General features: G+C 42.3%; 1 protein-coding gene across 1 annotated transcript in view; it reads right to left on the bottom strand.

The window, feature by feature from the left end:
* Positions 1-20571, bottom strand: part of USP22 (ubiquitin specific peptidase 22) — a 46679-nt gene that overhangs the window by 18548 nt on the left and 7560 nt on the right. Inside the window, exons 2-4 of the mRNA XM_081027820.1 lie at positions 8281-8413; positions 2592-2705; positions 306-407 (exon numbers count right to left, since the gene is read on the bottom strand). Of these exons, the coding sequence (XP_080883946.1) occupies positions 306-407; positions 2592-2705; positions 8281-8413 (349 nt within the window). The remainder of the gene's footprint in view (positions 1-305; positions 408-2591; positions 2706-8280; positions 8414-20571) is intronic.

The following is a 20571-nucleotide window of genomic DNA, read 5'->3' as shown; positions in this document are numbered from 1 at the left end:
TCGCTCCCTGAAGATGACTGTACGCAGCTTCAACCTGGTGAGAATAAACTTGAGCCTTTTTACACAAGTGGACTCTAAGGGACAGGGACTATTTCCACCCATCACTGCACCCCAAGCCTATCGCAGGTCCCCACAGAGAACAGGAGCTTGAGAAGTGGCTGGTGAGCAAATGGATGAATGACTTATTCAGGGGCTTAGAGTACTATGTTAGGAAACCTACATTTTGACATCTACTAATTTTAAACCCTGAGAAGTAAACCTAACCAAGAAACAGACCACACCTCCGAGCACTGCCACCCACCTACCTATGGTGCAGTTAGAGGTGATCTTTCGTCTTTTGGGGTTGTGTTTCAGCAGTTCAAGCTCCCGTTTGGTTGGTTCCCAAGTTGAAAACTTCTCTCCAACGCCTAAGAAGATTAAAGACAATTCCAGGTGCTGTTAGCTAAGTTTTCAACAAGTGAGTTTATAAATGAAAATGGTGGTGATATAATATTTATCAGGTTGTAATTCAAGGACGGACATCTGTAACACGAGGGCTTTCTGAAACCCTATTATGCTGTGACAGGCTAAGAGGACTCGTACAGGAATTTCCTTTAGAGAATGTGCTGTGAATGAGCTGTTTCCTGCAATAAGGAAAGCAGTACCTCTAATGAAAGCTACCCTGACATTAATGCCAAGGTGGCTGTTTTCTCACAGCCTTTGATCCTCGAGGAGAGAGAATGTGGCATCAGCACCAATGGGAAGTACTTGGCAACTTAGACGAAGCATTCTCTGGTGAATGAGTAAAGCTGACAGATAGAAAACGCATTTTTTTAAATATATTTTGAAAAATGTATCTTGTTGAGCAGCCGTACCCATAAGAGATTTAAACCAGAGACAAGAAGGCTATAAATGCTAATTAGTATCACATTTCATCCTAATACACACCCTATTCACTACCTAAAATTTCTGCATCTTTCAACCAACTTTAATAGACTAGCATCTCACTGACAGGTGGAACTGCAGAAAGATTTTAGAAGAATTCTACTTGACTCTGGTGCACACACATTTCTTAGCCTTGTGGCTTAGTGTTCTGTACAAAGAAACAGTATACTCAGATCAATGTTACTAATTTTTACTAATTTTTTACTAATTTTTACTCAGATCAATGTTACTAAATTTTTTAGGGGGAAAAGAATTTGAAGCTGAAGTCCAAGTGGTTGTTTTCCAGAAAAGATTTGTTAAACACAAACAGTTCTCATCTCTGAGAGTAACTGTTTCTATTCTTCCTTTCTCAAAAAAAAGGCATTGTTTTTAAAGCAGAACAATTAAGGCAAAAATTTGTAAAACAGATGCTTGGTTATATGTTCTCTTTGTAAACAGTGATGCTTCTGCCAGTTGAGAGACGCTCAGCAGTCACACGGGAGAAACTACACCTGTCACTGTCATAACGGAATGAGCACATGTGGAAATGAACTAAAAAAAAAAGGACAACAAATCAGGGAAGTCAAAAAGAACAAAGTGAACGCTAAGACAAGGGGTTGCACAATGTTTGTGTATACCCCTGACCACGTCTCGATGAAGGCACCTTGTGTGTGGAAGTGACAACAAATAAGAAGCCACAATGGTCCCATGGCCACTGGGGCACTACACAGGAGAGGGAAAGCCTAACCTTTTCACTGCATTACCTGATTTCAAATTTGTTCTCCAAAATGTGTCAAAAATAATTACAGTTTCTCTATTTTTCAGTAAATACAGTTAAGGTGCTACATTTTATTAAAATAAATGATTAAAGTATAAAAATTTCCTATTGTTCTTCATTCTTGAAAAACACAAAAATATAGAAAAATGTACACTGCTTCCCAAAACTTCCTTTGTGGCCCCCTGAGCTCGTGGGGTCAAGGTGGACGCCGCAGTCAGCGGCATGGGAATCTCATTTGACTACAGATGATTGTCACAGTGAAAGTGCTAAACTAGGGTGCTGAAGGGGTACTTCATTCTGTTGACACAGATCAAACGTAACCCAAACAGTTCAGAGCTTTATAAGAGATTCTATAATAATGTAATCAGAAAAGTGTGCCTTCCTGGAAGGAACCAGGTACATGTTAAATAGTTTTTTATATTTAATTTTTTAATATTTAACATTTTTAGTATTACTGAGGAGAGACGGTTTTCTGGAACGCTGGAGAGCTCACGGCAAACTATTCTTCAGGGACTAGATGGGGACGTGGCCTTGCGGCTGCTGTACCTACGAATAAGCCCTTAAATGGGAGAACATTAAGAGCTAGTGCATCGTCTCTACTGCAGCAGAGCCCCTCACAGCAGCCATGGCCTGCGGGAAACGTGTGGCGGAGGCAGCTCCGGGAAGCTGTGGGAAGCAACAGGCCTTTGTACCTGCACAGCTGGTCCTCTAACCTGCCTGTGCTGGCCCAGGCTGGCTCCACAGGGAGCCAGCAGGACGGTGGGAGGCTCTTTCTACCTTCTCCTACCTCCCTCCACTGACTCTCCCCCTAGATATTGATCTTTCTTTTGGTGAGTTTTGCGCTTGACAAACATGAGGAAACGCAGGACTAAGACACAAATCAGGCGCATCAATCTAGGCAGAACCAAACCTTGCATTTTCCAAGCTTTCCGTTGTTCCTCTTTGGCAATGATTTCCATGTCTCTGTCGTATATGTAGTCCTGACACAAAAAGCAGTAGATACCTCCATACATAAGCTCTATGGCTAAAGAGACAAAGGAGGGAAGAGAGACAAAATGTAATTAAAAACGAAAAGGTAATGCTGAAGAACACAAATTAGACATGTAAGTTTTTAAGACGTTGGAGTGTTTGTACCATTTCTCTACTCAAATTATAGAACCCTGTTATTACAAAAGGGTTTCCTCCCTCTTCAGGTAGTGTGTCCTAAACAGAAGAGGTATGTACCTTTTCTCTGGAAGCTCACACCAAAGGCTGAGGAATCTGAGTGAGAACGAGGTGCCGCATCCCTATTTTACAAAAGACCCAACAAGCATCAGGGATGCTTGGCCTTTGAAAGAGCGACACTTAAAACAAGGGGAAACTTTCACTGAGTAAGATCCGTCCATCGGGGTTCTTGGCCTGACGTACAGTTAACTATGTTTCACTACGTCTACAATTCCTGGAACTGTTACAAGAAAGGAATGCAGAAGTTTCTTGCCTACTCTTTCTGCAAGAACAGCAGGAAATTATCGTCTGACCAGATAACCTTGACTTCTTGATCCAGAGTGCCTGCTGTCCACCTGTGAGTGGGTCTTATGTACTTTCTCAGCTGCGTCATCTATAAAATAGGGGTGACAGCTGGCTCCTAATTACTTCATTATAAAGATGAATAAGATAAAGTCCTTTGAGAAGTGGAAGAAAGGCACTATCTCAATCCAATAATTAAAAGTAACTTTTTGGGCTTAGAAATCACCAAGCATTATCAGATGTTTGAGAGGTAACGCAGTACAAAGGAAACAGCACGAACTTAGAATAAGTGATATTAATCCTAGTTCTGCCACTTGGTAGTTATGTACCTTTGATAAATTACTTCCTCTGAGCCTCAGTTTCCCTTTGGGTGTAACTGACAATAACAGCCCTAATACCGCACAGGTCTGTGGGATGATCATACGAATACATGTAACTACAGTACACAACCTGGTAAACAGTAATGTCTTAAAAAAAATCACAGCTCTTTATCATATTTCATGTCTTGGTACCATGACACAGATCAGTAACACTGTGGTGGGTCTGTCAAGTCCTTTAAAACAAGTCTATTAAGACTCAAATAATGATTTAAGGATCCCATGTCTACCCCTTCCCCTCGCAAAAAAGACTCCAAAACACTCTTTGCAAGCCCGTCAGTGTCCCCACGAGCTCAGCCAGCTGCCCTTGGGCACCACATACTCCTTAACGGCACAGTCATGGCATGGGGACATCGAAGAGAAATCCAGTCAGAGACAAGCCCGTAATGAGGATGATGACAATTTCTGAGAAGCGAGGCGTTCATGAAAACGGTGCCAAACACACAGCCAACAGCAGAACTACCAGCCTGGGAAAGGTGTGTGCTTGTTTCAGTGCGTGTTCAAGGTGAGTCCTTCTTCAGGGCACTTTCCACGGCAACACTTCATCACAAAGGGGTGTCAACAGTGGGGAAAGGACAGTCTTTTCAACCAGTGGTACTCGGACAACTGGATAATCACACACGAAAGAGTGAAGCTGGACCCTTACCTTACACTATCTACAAAAATTAACTCAAAATGGATCAGTGACCTAAATCTAAGAGCTAAAGGTATAAAACTCTTAGAAGAAAATTATGAGTACATCTTCACAACCTCGGATTTGGCAATGGATTCTTATATTTAACACGAAAAGCACAAGCATCAAAAGAAAAAAAGGTAAACTGGACTTCACCAAAATTGAAAAACAAAAGACATTATTAAGAAAGTGAAAACACAACCTACAGGATGGGATAAAATATCTGCAAATCATGTATCTGATAAGGATTTACTATCTAGAATATGCCATTTAATTGCCAGGAATATATCCAAAAAAAAAAAAAAAAACAAAACATGTCCACACAGAAACTTACACACGAACGTTTATAGCAGCACTATTTATAAGAACCCCAAAGTGGAAACAATGTCTATCACCGGATTAGTAAGTAAAATGTGGTCGATCTCCAAACAGAGTATTTATTATACAGCCCTATGAAGGAATGAAAGACTGACACGCAACAACAGGGATGAATCTTGAAGACACGCTAAGAGAGAGAAGCTACACAAAGGTCACAGACTGTGTGATTCCTTTTACATGAAACATTCAGAATACGTTCACAGAGACACAAAGCGGATGAATGGCTGTGGGGCTGGGTGAGGGAAGAACGGGCAGGTAACAGATATGGGGTACTCTGAAGTGACGACGTTCTGAAGGCCGAGAAGGTGGTCGCACAACATCGCCAATGACTAAATGTCACGAACCTGTACACTTTAAAATGTTTAATTGTATGTTCTGCAAATTTCACCTCAATATACAGTTTAAAAACGCAAAGCAACACCTACCATCAAGGTAGTTCATTTGGAAAATGATTTTATAGTCAAAATAACTAGTCCAAGGACAAAGCCTGACTGCACCAAGACCAAGTGGTGAAATACAGTAATCCAGCTGTCTGGATAAGAGCGAAATAAATGTGGAGATGGGCTCTCCCTTGTTATACGGGCTCTCCTACTGGTTTTGTTTTTATACATCAGCTGACTCGGCAATTCCCAAGCCATCAGCTGACACAGGCACTACACATGCACGGGCACGTCTTTCTCCTTTGGTCACAGGATGGCCTTGAGAAAGGAAGGAGAACCTCACCACTCAGAGGTGAGCTGACCGATATCCTGCACCCCCACCCCTCCCACACCCACACACACTCTTTTGTGCAACTGAAATCATTCTTCTAAGATGCATGGAACAAAGCTAAAGGCATTCCTTTTACACTGTTTGTAGCTCATACAGGCAAAATCCAAGCACCTTTGTGACTCAACATAAAACAAAAACCTATACGAAACTATAAAGTAGGAAATCAAACAGCTCCGAATTTCTTTCTCTAGTGCAAAAACCTCAGTTACCTGGGATTCCAACGTTCAGTTTAGCGCACCTACTGGTATAGATGAAGTTGATCAGCAAATCTGACTGACTACACCAAATTAGAGTAAGTTCTTTTTTCAGCTGTGTGTATTTTATCACATGAAGGGAATTTTATAGGGCAGGATGGACAAAGGAAGTGGAATCTTTCATCAGAGTGCAGACCCTCCTTGTTTCATGCCATACGTGTTCCTCTGTCCTTCCACAGGACCCTACTGCTACTTACCTTCTATTGGTAAGTGCATCATCCCCAACATTCAGACAAGACTCACCTTAGGCCTCTCAACTCCTCTAGTAAAAACCAGATACCCAATGAGAAATTTCCTAACAATCCACTTCAGGTCCCATAATACTGTATTATTGGATATTCCGGGGGGGCGGGGGGGGGAGAACTTGGCCACCAGGAAATCAAGGCTCCTTGCTCCTCCTCCATTCAACTGCTCCATTAAATGGCCACTGAACATTCTGCAAAGCACCCTTCATAAAATGACCACCCAAGTATAAACAGCCTATGAGGTGGGTGTGCAATGCGTGGCAGCAGCAGCGTGAGACGCCCAGCTGGGGGCACGGATCTGCCCCTGGCCAGTCAGGGAAGACCAAAATGCACCCAAGGTCGGGGTCGGGGCTGTCGACCCCCCTTTTTCTTCTCTAGCAGTCACAAGTTTATACTTCGGCTGCTCTCTCCTGCTCCCTCTCCTCTGCCCCACCTGGACACATAAAACTAATTTCCAGTTTGTTAACAAAAAACGTATGAAACCTTCAGTATCTTGGACTCAGCAAAGAGCTAGCATATCTTCCTCCCAGCTCATAGTTCTGTTTCTTAAAGCAAACTTAATAAACACTCTTTCTAGTAAAAGTAGAGGCAGAGTTTGTCAATCAGGTTGACAAAATGAATTAACACCACAAATTTCTGAAGTGAGTTTTTTTATAGATGATGCAGGGTAACAAGATTCTTCAGACAACTTTCTTAGATGGAAATCTATTTCCAGTGTTTCCAGTTTCCCATAACCCTTTAAGCACACCGAATCACAGCACAGCTGTGATAGCAGCCTAAACAGGTCAGTTCTGAGAATCAGATGTGGCAAGAGTACCCTTCGTTTATATTATTAAAAGCACAGATCTACGTTAAGTAGCTACGTCAGAATTCTATCGCACCCACACTGTCCCCATCAGCGTCTTTCCCCTCTGGTTACTCAATGTAAGCAGCAGTCACTTGCTGCTCTGTCTCCCTCCCCCTCCCCACCCCCCACAGGACCTGTGGTCTGCTCACCCACAGCTGTGAGCCCTGTCAGGGCCATTAGCTCTCCTTCCAAAAAGGCCAGTTAGCTCACTGTCACAGTCTGAGCCCCACATTCCAAGCAGCCATTCTGCAAATGCTTGCTATAAGCCATCAATTCCAAATAAGTCGTGTCCAACTGGCCACGTTCCATCTCTACTACCTTAAAAAAAACCTCCTAAAACTCAAGGTAATGAAGTGAGGAACAGACTTTGTTATATACATTTTCATGCTTTCTTTAATATGAAGTAGCACATGTCACCTAGACATTCCTGTTTCCATTATAATTGTAGCTATTGCAAACAGCACAATACTGAGGTGACCGCCTGCCTGCGTCTATAATAAAATAACTGGCACATAAACACATCATATAAGGCAGAGATTTGTTGCCTTAAATCAAAAAAAGATTAAGAAAAAAATAGACATACTATTTGTGTCAATGTCAGCTTTATCTTTGTGCACGGCTTACATGGAGCTTTAAGGGACATGGATTAACGCACTGATTTTATTATACACCCTTGTGAAATACCATGTTCAATTAGGGCTTTTTAGGCTAATGTTTTCAAGAAAGCACCAGACTACAGAACTTTTTTTTTAAAGACCTAAAAATATCTTTAACTGGAATTGATAGGCCCACGTGAAGTATTTTCTAGAATAGGTTCCCTGGCTTACTACCTTTTGAAAGTGATTGATTTTCTTAAGGATATCCTAACAACCTCACAATCATTTAACAGCAAACACTATTCTGAAGGAGACAAACACTTAACATGCAGAAAATAAAACCAAGAGCAGAACTTTGCTTTATGGTAACTTCCAGAATGTATGAGTTTAAATTTGTAAGTATATGAAAGGCAAATTTATCTTGATGCCACACAGTGTTGTTAGCCTTTTCATGAACTTGTATTACTGAAAATAATAAACTCCATTACTGAAAGCAATAAAAATCACCTATGTACACGCAACTCCATTTTGACATCAATAACCTAATACGGCATTAAAGAGATTCCTTTGCCAATTTTTACCTAATCTAGTTCTAACCATTTTTTTCCACAGGGAAATTGAGGCTCTGATATTCCACTAAAGAAAAAAGCACTTTTCAAAGAAAGTTAGCTGAATATAAGGAGTAACCCACCAGAATTTATCATTTAAGATTGCACAAAATATTAACACCAACTTAAATGCCATAAGGCAAGGTGGGTACAATAATCCATTTGAGTTCAGTTTATCGTTTTCATTTCCCCTGTACAGTGTCACAAGGAGGCCACAAATTATTTTAGATCAAAGAAGTGGACTTTTGGAAGAGTGGAAGTACACATCCAAATTCAAAGAACACAAAGACGGGCTCTGACGACTCCCAACGCCCAACGTCCTCTCAGGAGAGCGAGTGCCTTACCCAGGTTGTGCCGTTTCGACTTCGCATGTTCGTGAATATGTTTCTTTGTGAAACAGCCAAAGAAGACACAGTGGAGGCAAGAGTGAAGCCTGTTCAGGTGGATACCACAAACGTGACAGACGCACGACTTGGCCTGAAATTCAGAGAAGAGCATTAAAAACCAGCACGTGGTATGACAGAAGTTGCCAGAGAGAAACATTCGAGCAAGGTGGTCCACCCATGGGGGGCACAGCTATGGGAGGGAAGGAAAGCAGGGATTTCCTCTGTCTTACTACGCCAAATGATCTTTCTTTCAATTGGCCCAAAGGTACTGAGTTCATTTAGCTCAACACTAGCTCCAGGTAAGAAAAATCAGCCCACAGTCGCAATGACCAAAACCCGTGAGCTACCTGGATGGTCACCACATGCAGCTTTAGAAGCAAAGTCTGCATTCTCTTTTCCCCCCATCCTGACAAGCACCCCAACCCCAGCCCCCAGCCCTATTCCAGGCCAGCAACTCACAACCTACGCGCCCTGAACCTGGACATAATTTTAAATTTGATAATCCAGGTTCCCTAACCACAGCAAATTTAGAAGCAATAAATGAACAAGTGGACAGATAAGGACAAGAATTAGAACAAAATACAGGAACAAGTAAAAGGCACAGTTTATACAGCCAAGAACTAGACCATAGAAACCTAAATTTTGAGCACAGTAGTGAACAAGTCTTGTACCCACACCACAAAAATGCCCATTTTCTAGCACGGTATGACAATCACACTTATTTTAACTGTAAATCCCCTACAGGCTATTGGATTGAATTTCTAACCCGAGATGATACCACCCACAGTATGTAATTCACTTCTGTCTTAACAGGGGCGAGGGGCAGAGATGAAGACGGTACAAAACAGGGTGCGCGGAAGGGAAGGTTAATCTGAAAGGGCCTCTGGAAACCACAGCTGGCAACACAAACATTACATACTACCTGCTGAACACTTGCTCGACACTGGTGCCGGGGTCTTTCAATGTATCCCCTTCAGTCCTTACAAACGCCCCATCAAGAAGGTTTTAAGCCCTTCTGACATGAAGAAACTCACAGGGTACACGTCTGTGACACAGGTAGAACCCGACTGCCTCCAAGAGCCCACTCTCCCACTCAGTCAGAGGCTGCCCCTGAGCTTTACTCTGTGCACACAAGACCAAGGCAAGTGCCAAGTGTGGCGGTGACAGGCCGAGCATTCGCCTGTCACGCAGGGCAGGGCCTGGGCATAGTCTCAAACCTGTATTACAGAACGCACAGGGACACCAGTGACTTCTGAGGCCTCCAGAAGCAGCAGAACCGGACGGGAGGAGATGAGAGGGGAGGGTGTGAGGAGGTCCACTCCAGAAGGGGCGAGAGCGCTGAGCTGCAGCACTAGGTCAGGAGACAAACTAGACAAAGAAGAACCGCGCACACGCTGTGTCCACTCCCAGAGGCGCCTTTGCATTGGCTCCGCAGAACACACGGCCAACCTGGAGCTCGTAAGCCGCGCCAGTCCCCCTCGCCAGCGAGGGTCTAGTCTAACAAGCCCCACACACGATTCTGATGCTCATTCTAGAACCACAGCCTTGCAAGAATGTCGGCATGCCCGCGTCCTCATCTTTCAACTGCATGTACAATTTTCTCTCTCGAAACACAAATTCAAATCTGATCATTAAATGGCACTTAATTATTTTTTTCAAACAATCTGAAGAGGTTATCTCTGCAAACCCCATAAGGTTTAGCCCCAATGCAGGGCTTCTCAACAGCAGTACAATGGATATTGGGGGCCCGGCAATATGTGTGTGGAGGGGGCGGGGGAAGGGGCACCGTGCACCGTAGGGTGTTTGGGAGCAGCCGCGCCTCTACCCACTACATCCCGGAGGTGCCCTCGTGCCAGGTGAGCACCGACGCGCTAATGCAATGCCACGGGAGGCGGAGGCTTATTTTAAAGAACTTCTAAAATGCTGCAGAAGTGGAAATAGTAATTGTATCATCTATTTACTCTTCCACTGATACAGCAAAGGAATTAACTAACTGTAATTGTTTTCAGTAACACGGGAAATTTTAGAATTACAAACACTGTTGTATTAAGTGTACGACAAATGAGGTTTCCAAGAACCATGGGAAATTTCACTCCTTTAGTTATAAAAACTGTTGGGAACAGGATCCTGGAGATTCTTAGTTATAACCACCAGCTAGAATTTATTTACTATTCAAAAACTGCAGATGTAAAGAAACGGAAAGATTAAGCAGTGCTTTTTATTTGTATCACTTTATTGTTAAAAACTCTTTATTTTCCATTGTAATCACTATTTTAAAGGCATGACCACGACTTTCAAAAAAATTCCTCTATGAGCTTAATAAACAAATAAACCCAGCCCCCATATATAGGTATATAAAACAAAGAAATTAAAGGCTAGCATTACCTTGAAAATATAAACTCATAATGATTCTTAGCAGAGTAAGTATACAATTTTAATACTTACCACCATTATTTTCCCTTAAAACACAAAATGTTTTAAATATACACACAAATTAAGCCCTGAATTTTAGGCTGTTTCACCTATTCTTTTGCAGAACTTCATGAAAGAAAAATCTGCCTTAAAAAAAAGTGCTTCAAGAATTTTAGCTGCACAAAAAGGAACTGTAGTAATTAAACAAAGGCAGGTCAGGTACAACTGGAAACAGAAATTGATCATGTCCCGATACTATCAGGTCAGAGCAAGAAAGCCTCAAATATAAATACCCATACATTTACCACTCAACTAGATTTCTTTGTTTTCATTAAATAAAGCCCATGTTCCCTACTCATTTGAAGGCCAGTGAATCAGATTTCATAACTGGGGCTCCATGCTATGAGGTCCCAAGCACACCGGTGATGTGTCACCAATCTATTATCCATAAACACCAATTATTTGCCTCATATGCCACAGAGAAATGGGGAGCAGATGAAATGTTTTGAAACTTGATAAAGATGGGGTGGTGATTGTACATTTGTGAATACAGTGAATTGTTCACTTTAAAGTAATTTCACCTCAATTTAAAAAAATACATTATTTATATACACACACATATGTATATTAGGGCCCTGGATATTTCCAGTTACAGTGTTGGCACAGAGACTACTTCTGTTAACCGAAAGGAACTGTCTTCCTCCTACCGACAAGGCTTAGCCTGAGTCTAACGGTGAAGAACACGGAGACCAGTCCAAACTGCGGTACTGTGTGCAAAGCAACTGACCTGAGAGCTCTTTAAAAATATCTATGTAATGAAGGAACAGGCTGGGAACTCCTCTAGATGAACAGAATCTACAGAAACATGAAAATAAATGCAATGCATGATCCTGGATTGAATCCCAATCCATATATTTTTCTTAAGTCATAAAGGACATTACTGGAGTAAGTGGGGTTTTTAATTATGAACCATATATTAGATAGTACTATTTCATCAATATTAAACTTTCTGAACGTGATGACTGTGTTGTGGTTATTCAGGAGAAGGTTCTAGGTCTTAGGGGTAAATTGTCATGATGTCTACAACCAACTCTCAAATGATTCACAAAACGAGGTAGAGAGAGACGTGAAGGAAATGGGCAAAAGTCTGATGAATGGAGATAAATGAACATGATTTTCATTTTAGTATTCTTGCTATTTTTGTAGGTTCCACGTTTTCAAAAAGAAACTAAGGGAAAACAACGATCAAAGTATATACCCTATAATTCAGTAATTCCACTCCTAGCTTTATACATTAACAGAAAGAGGTACTTCATGTGCAACAGAAATGCATATATTCAGGACACCAAAAGACACGTAGAAGAATAACATGGTAATAATCTCTGTAATACCTCAAACCTAAAAACAAAAATGTTCATTAGTAGTAAAAAGAATAACCTGTTATATAGTCATTCAATAAAAGAGCACAGTGATGAAAAGAGCTCATGGCACATGCAGCAGCACAGTGACTCTCCCAATGGAACAAGCACCAGGGAAGCTGGCCACAGAAGTACATCCTGCATACCCCAGGCATATAAAGCATGAAAGCAGGAAAGGGTAACTGGCGGTTATGTAAGGCCAGACAGCGGACAATCCTAAGGGCGGAGGGTTGGGCCCAGGAAGGGGCGCAAGGGGACCTCTGGAGTGCTGGGTGCTGCCCACTCACCTCTGCACGCCAGACACACAAGCCTGTTCCTTTATGAAAATTCACCAAGGTGTACACTTTCTTTAGGAGGGATAAGAAGCCATAATGCCAAATAAAAAACATACAGAGGTACTACACATGGGCACACTAAGGAGATAAATGAAAACACTATCAAAATTAAAAGAACAATCATATCTAAAGAGTATTGGGGGAAATCAGGAAAGTTTGTAAACAAGAGGTGGAATTTGAGCAGAGAGCTCAAAATTCTATGGAATTCTATGGAATGCTTCTTATAAGGGGTATGATCGCAATTCATAGGGAGTAAAGAGAATTAAAGCAAAGCAGAAAGCCCTGCCATCGAGAGGAGGAAAACAGTGCTCAGTAAGCGAGTAATTTCTTCCTCTGGGTGACGTGTACAAACAGGACGCTCAGCTTTACTGGACTAGCACTCAGCAGTGGAGCAAGTTTACTGAAGCTGACAGACCGAGCAGCTGAACGGGAGACAGTGCTTCCCTAACATTAATCAGGTGCCCACCAATAGGCGATAAGCACTAAGAATTATTTCTCTATCAGCAGAATGCTCTATGATGGTGGAAACGTTCTGCATCTGCGCTGTCCGTTACGGTAACAGCAGCCACTGGCTACAGGTGGCTGTCGAACTTGAAAAGTGGGTAGTGCCACCAAGAAACTGGATTTTAAATTTTATTTCATTTTAATTAAAATTTAAATAGCACTTACTGCACAGTTTTAGATCCTAAAATAAGCAATTACTAAACTAGAGAGAATTCGTTTGATAATTATCTCCTGAGTTCCTTTACCACAGAAGTTTCTAAAGCACAGAAAGTAGAGCAGCTGGAATTAAACCTTGGATACCATAAGTAATACAGTATTAACATTTGTAGGTTTGAAAACAAAACTCAAGCTATTCATACAAAGGCAAGTGATAAGTACCAAATCCTAATGAAAATACGTACTGATGTGAAAGACCCCGGGCTTCTAGTTTAACTATTTAGAAATCCTGCATTCAGTTACAGCCGCAGAGCAGCAGCTACTGGGAATCGCTCAACATCAGTTACAGGACACCTAAGACAGTTCACTTTCTGCTTCGGCCACTTTCTGGCTGTGCAACACTGAGTAAGTTACATAACTTCTCTTTGCCTTGGTTTCCTCACTTTTAAAATAGGTATGTTTCTTCCTCCCAGAGCTACAGTGAGGATGAAATGAACTGACACTTTTCAAGTACTGGGACGTTGCCTGCACACACCAGGATCAATGGTGGGCTGATGGTGCCCCCCCAGGGTATGTCCTCGTCCTGATCTTCAGGACCTGTGAACATTATTTGAAAAAGTATTTTTGCATATGTTATTAAGTTAAGGGTCTTGAGATGACATTATACTCCATTATCTGGGTGGGCCCGAAATGCCATCGCAAGTGTCCTTAGAGGGGGGCAGGCGAGACAGCTGAGTGAAGGCCACGTGAGACGGAGGCAGAGAATGGAGTGACAGACGGGCCACAAGTCCTCCAGGAGCAGGAAGAGGCCGGGAACAGGTCCTCCTGCGGGGCCCCTGGAGAGGGGCCGGCCCTGCCAACACCTCACCTGGGGATCTGGCCTCCAGAACTTGTTTCTAAACCACCCGGTTTGTAGTCATTCGTTACAGCAGCCACAGGAAACTAATATAAGGTTCAGGTTAGCTTTAGCTATTAGTATTCTAACTCCTTCCTAATGACACTGAAAAGGTTAGAAAACGAACTCCCCAGACAGCCCGACATCAAACGCTGCAGCTCAGAGTTGGTCCGGAAGTTGGTCCGGAAGGGGAGCGATGGGGGGGTGTTTTTCTGGAGCAGGTTGCGACAGCCTCCCTGCTAGGCGGCGGCACGGTTCCTATATCAGCCCTGCTCACAGCTTCCCCTTCCTGGTTCCACCGCCGCAGGAGAAATCTGAAGGTTAGAGGAAATTCTTGGAAACTAAACCTAGAACCTATTGCTCCTAAAGCCCTTGAAATGATGTCTGTATTAAATCCCTTTTTCCTATACATTAATTCAAGAAGATTCAGTAACTTGCAAGGAAAACCCGAAACAGAAGTAGAATTTATATGGCATAGGCCCTTGAAATAAACACTGCGGCTCACCCCAGGGACATGACTCGGGGTAGTGAATTCTGAGCTCAGCGCAAAGGGACGTGCAAACCTGAGACCGCACCGGGGAGCCCAGGCACATGCCGCACGTTACCCAGAGCTCCCACGACGACTGATCTGGGGAAGCCGACCCCTGTAAAGGTAAGTGTAATTCTTGGGCATTCTCTTCCATGAACTTTTCAAGGGCTCAAAATACTTTTCTACCATCATGAATTTTGATACAAAGCAAAGGGACAAGTATAAACATTCCATCATCTACATAAACTGCAACACTAAGAAGCAAAGGACTCGGCCAAAGTTGGACAATCTCCACAAATAAATTCCCCAGACTCGGACCTTTGCCTCTCAGAGCTGAAATAGATCTTAGGACTATCTAGACCATCGCCTTCGATTTACAAAAGTGGCAACATAATTGTGATACTGTGATATAGCAAGAACTAGGTCTTTCGGTTTTACTCACTTCTGGGTTGCACCCACAGGCCAGGAGAGGGACACCCCCCAACTCCACAGGGACCAAAGCTCCTCTGCTCTGGACCCTCACCCCTAGACCTCACCCCCACTGTACCTCCCTCTTCATCTGGCTGTTCATCTGTATCCTTCATAATATCCTTTAAAATAACCTGGTAAACGTAAGTCGATGTTTCCCAGAGATTTGAGTCATCCTAGCAAATGACCAAACCCGAGGAGGGGATCAGGGTCAGTTGGAAGCACAGCTGACAACCTAGGCTTGTGACTGGTGCCTGAACTGGGTGCAGTCTGTGGGACCGAGGCTTCATCTGTGCCACCTCCTCCTCTCTCCAGGTAGTTCAGAACTGAGTGAAATTAGTAGGACACGCCACCAGTGTCCGCCAAGATTGGAGAATTACTAAAAGTGGCAGCACATCACAGAAAACGAAAATTTAGCTATTACTTAAAATTATTCAGTTAGCTATTTTAAAAGTCGTGGCCGCTTTGCCTGACACAAAGCAAACTACAGCTTAAGATTTAAAAACGAGACAAGGCACGTCCGGGAGCCTGGCGACCTAAAACAGGTTTCAGGAAATATATTGCTTGAATGAAAAAGATGTCGCCTGTTAAGCCCAAGAAGAATAATTCTGTTTTTCAACTCTTAAGGTAACATCACTGACTCATAATCCCAAGATGTGTTACAGAATTCTGGTTTGTTTGGAAAGAAGACCTCTCAACCCCAGTAACAACGGACATGATGACACCAAGGGAAAAATAAATCATTAACAAAATCATGCAAGCTAAAATCAAAACCGACCAATCAACACAGCCCACAACCCGGAACCCCTTACTCGTCATTTTTGTCCTTAAAAAGAGGCCATTTGAAAACCATCAGGGAGTTAAGGTCTTTGAGCATCAGCTGCCTGTTTTCCTTTCACTGGTACCTTTGAGATATATGTTCTTTCCTTTCACTACAACCCAGTGTCAGTTTATTTGGCTGTCTAGATGCCAGGCAAAAAGACTCCACTTCGGGGTCAACAATGTTACTTGGTGGTGTTGGAAAAACAGTCCAGAATAATGCAGTGGGAGCATGAACTGCAGAGTCAGACTAATCTAATTTCAAAACCCACACATGCCATTTACAATCAGTGTCCCCTAAACAGGTTAGAAGACTTACCTGCCAACGCAACCTACCAACAACCTACCTAAAAGTGTATCATGAGTACCAAAATGAAATTACATATGAAAAATCTTTATAAAATGTAAAATGCTATATAAAGAAAGTACTGTTACCATAAACGAGAAACGAGTGAAGCTCCTGAGGGATTTGGGGATCTGCCCAAGGTCACACCTCAGGCAAAATCCCCATGGCATTGACCACCCTGGGCTATTAATAATTTAAATTTTGTTATCATCTCCCAAATGTCAGTTACACATGTATAGAGAGAGCAATCAAACTTCCTAAAACATCATTTTAACCTGTTGTTCCCATTCATTCCCCCAAATGTTTCACCAGAGCTGCTAAGAAGCAATAATAAAAGTTGCTGACTCGATTCTGTTTTATGTTCGTCCTCTCAGCCGCAGGTGTTGGCCAACAGAAGAGGCATAAAAGACCTCAAATATCGGTCATTTCAGTTCCTGAAAACTAAGTTTACTTCCTTTCTACCTAATCTTCTAAATGTCTGCTCTGTAGCTGTCTCAGAGGGTCTGTGCGCTAAGACAGCAGAGTCTTCACAAAAGAAGACTCAGCTCAGGTCTGAGGTAGCCTCTGGATCTGCTACTGATTTGCAAGAAATACAGAGAAGAAAAGAACAAGCTGAACTTTTGCACCATAAGCGTGCAGTCAGCAACACTGAACTGTACGAAAGTCAACAAGTTAAGGCCCAAGTTCTTCAACAGATAAACGGTAAGGGAAAGAAAGGAGAACGTGTAGATTGATTTAGAAACATGAATACAGTCAGACAATGAAACTCTACCGAATGATCAGAAGGAATGAGCCAGCATCCACACATTACGTGCATACTGCTAAAAGAAAGATGTCAGTCTGAAAAGGCTACATGTTGTGTGACCCCATCTATCTGACATTCTGGAAATGGCAAAAACCACAGAGCACAGTGGTTCCAGGGGATTTAGAGGGACGAGTAGGTGAAGCGCGGGGATTTTAGGGCAACAGAAGTGTTTTGTATGGCACTGTAGTGGTATATGCATGACACCACACACCACGTCTGTCAAAACCCACTGAACCTCACAGTGTAAGAGCAAACAATAGGCAATATGCAACTTCTTAAATAACTGGTTAAGCAGTCAGATGCCCGGATGGAATGCTGGCTAATATAGAACCTGCCTGTATGACAATGTATGACAAAACCTTACTGAAAAGGGTGGAAAGTTACCTAAGTGACTTGGAAATGGGTGGAGTGTAGAACCAAGCACAAAAGGAATCATACGTGCTCTAGTGACAAAGTTGTTCCCCAAGGGGTTAACAATTCAGAGACTGTTACATGTATACATTGAGATTAACCAGGTAAGTGCATGGGTGACAGATGAGAGCCAAATTTCCCTGGTGGACACAGTTACTATAGATAAGCAAGAGGGGAAGGCTGGAATGACCCATGTAGTACTGAATTAGAGTTGGAGACTTCAGCATGAACTCTGGTATAGTTTAATATGGGTGGCGATGGATATATATATACATATATATATATACATATTGAATTATAGTAAGTCCTTGAATAATATCGTTTCATTCAATGGTCATTTCATTTTGTTTGAGGGAAAAACCCTGATTCCCAGCCAGGACTACTGTCTGTATAGAGTTTGCACGTTCTCGTGTTTGTGTGAGTTTTCTCCGGGGACTCTGGATTCCTCCCACATCCCAAAGCGGTGCATGTGACGTGAACTGGCGTGTCTAAGTTGTCCCAGTAAGAGTGATGGTGGGTGTGAGGGCGCTGCAACGAAGGGCCTCCTGTCTGGGTGGCTTCTGCCCTACACCGAGCTGCTGATTATAAGCCCTGACTACCTGCCACCACTGGGCTGGTGGGCTAGCAAATAATTCTCTAACTTGTTTTTACTAACCTTTCTCACGTGTACGTATGTATAGCTCACGTTTATTACACTGTCTAGTATTAGAAGTGTTTTGGATCTTTATTTGGAAGTTTGGTGATGTTTTTGTGACCAGAAATATGGCACAGGAACTCAACTCATTTAGATCAATTGGCCTATGGTAAAATTGATTTCAATAAGCGTTTCACTACAAGTCGTAGTTTCCAAGAGCCCACCGACAACAGTGAATGCTGTACAGACGTGTATGTTCCCACACCTGTTTCCTAGCTCTGTCGCTGAAGACCACAAAGCCACAACACTTCAGGATTAACAAGCAGCAGAGCCAGGGCCCACACCATATTCCTTCTCCAATAAAAAGAACCAGGACTCCTTGGAGAAATGTCAGATTATACAGTTGGGGGAGAAAATGTACAATGGGAGCCTAGAACATCTTACAATACCAGAAAGTAAATAAGTGCTCAACACCAAAAAACAAATGACGAGGGTATGTCAAAGGGACACAGAAGCCAAACGGAAGAGCTCCCAGTGGCTAAAGCTGGAACAATTTGAGCAAAAAAATAAATAACATAGTACTGTATTCTAACCTATAAAATAAATATCCACAAGTCCACACTGATATAAATGACTGAATACATGCATGAACGGGGGAGAAAGTTCTTCCATAGAGAAAAATTCCAAATAATTTATGCACAGACACTCTGCCCTCAGGGAGACGGAGGGTAACTGCCCACTCCCTAAGTACCTGTGTAGAGGTGACTTCCCTCCCAAGAGGACAGCATGGAAAGGAGGGGAAAAAGTCACTTCACTACAGTGGAGCAATCTAACAGCCACGTGGCCCAGCTTCCCATCAACAGTGAGTGAGTCGTGACGACATCACCCTTGATGGAACCTGAGAAGGGCATTTCACCTCTGCGGTCTTCCTCCCCAAATCTGTAACCAAGAGAAAAACAGACAAACCCAAATTGAGGGACATCCTACAAAACAAATGATCAATACTCCTCCAAACTGTTAAGGTCATCAAAAATAAGGAAGCTTTGACAAACCGTCACCATCTAGAGAAGCCTGCGACATGCCGACTAAATGTGATGTGGGACCCTGCATGGGGTCCTGGGGATAAAATTTCTGAAAAATTTTTTAAATATATAGATGCATGAATTTTAATCTTTCTCCGTAAAACTTATCAACATCTGAGCATCTAGAATTTAGGAGAAAATTAATGAAATCTGAATAGAATACGAAGTTTAATAATGATGTATCAAGCTCGGTCATTGGCTGTGAGAAACGTACCACGGTAAAGTAAGATGGTAACCAGGAAAACCGGGAGCGTGTGTCCGATATGGGAACGCTCTGTGTTATATGTGTAACTTTTCTGTAAATCCGAAACTATTATTAATTTGCATACAACCAAATACACACACAAATACAAACTGGGGAAATCTGAGCGAGATGGGCAGATTGTATTAAAGATAGAGACTTCCCAGTTATAACACTGTATCACAGATTTGCAAGATCTTACCACTGGGGGAAACTAAGTAAAAGGTACGTGGGACCTTTCTCTATTATTTTTTTACAACAGCATGTTAATCTACAATCATCCCAAAATAAAAACTTTAATTAAAAAAAATAAAACCTTTTTTCCCTTTTAGACTTTTTTAGTTGGAATGGCGTGTCCCCCACTCAGTATGAATGGTGTAATATTTTGTTGTAATGATTTGAAAGATCCAGTAAATTAATAAAGAAAGCAAAAAGTTAATTCCTCAAAGCAAAACAGTTAGAAAAGAAAAAAGTTTGCTTAAAAACAAAAAAGGGTATGTTCCAAAAAATGAATAGGAAAAGAAAAACAAAAGCCAGGAGAGAGCTCCCAGCAGCATTCCCACCATCATCTCTAAGTACCTGACTCGTTTCCAACAAAGACTCATTTAGTCATTCGTGGAGCCCATGACAGGTCCATTTCCCGGCTCTTGGTCTATTACCTACCAGACCGTGGATCCTGTCAGTCCAGGTATTGCGTCTAAGCTAGTAATAGCAGAACTGTTTCCAACGATGATTTCTATTCAAAAGATCAAATGAGATTCATTCATGTCTCAATAGATGCATCTCAGACTCCAGAACTGAAACAGCACTGATAAAAAGATGACCAGTACAGAACCCTAGAGTAAATCCTTTTCTAAAACACAGGACAAAGTAGCACTGACTCGAGACAAATAATACACGAGCATTTTTCAACTGAAATGATCTCCCTTTCCCAGCACAATCCTGACACCACCTCTCTAGCTACTCTCTTCTTAGGTAAGTGTCCGTAACCTATAGTCACTTTGTAAAGGTACAAAACGGAAGTTAGGACATTATTTATACTCGATGAACCTATACTGTCTTTTCATGCTTTACATTTGGTTTTTATTTCTCCCGTTTTAGCTACCTCCCTTGCTCCCCGCTGTTTCCTGTATAAAACTGCACTTTAAATTCAGATCTGACGTCAAGTAGACAATCACATGTGAATCCCTCGGC

The sequence above is a fragment of the Rhinolophus hipposideros genome (assembly GCF_964194185.1).
Source record: "Rhinolophus hipposideros genome assembly, chromosome: 20".
NCBI lineage: Eukaryota > Metazoa > Chordata > Mammalia > Chiroptera > Rhinolophidae > Rhinolophus > Rhinolophus hipposideros.
The sequence above is the reverse complement of the archived record's forward strand: the minus strand, read 5'-3'. Positions and strand labels throughout refer to the sequence as shown.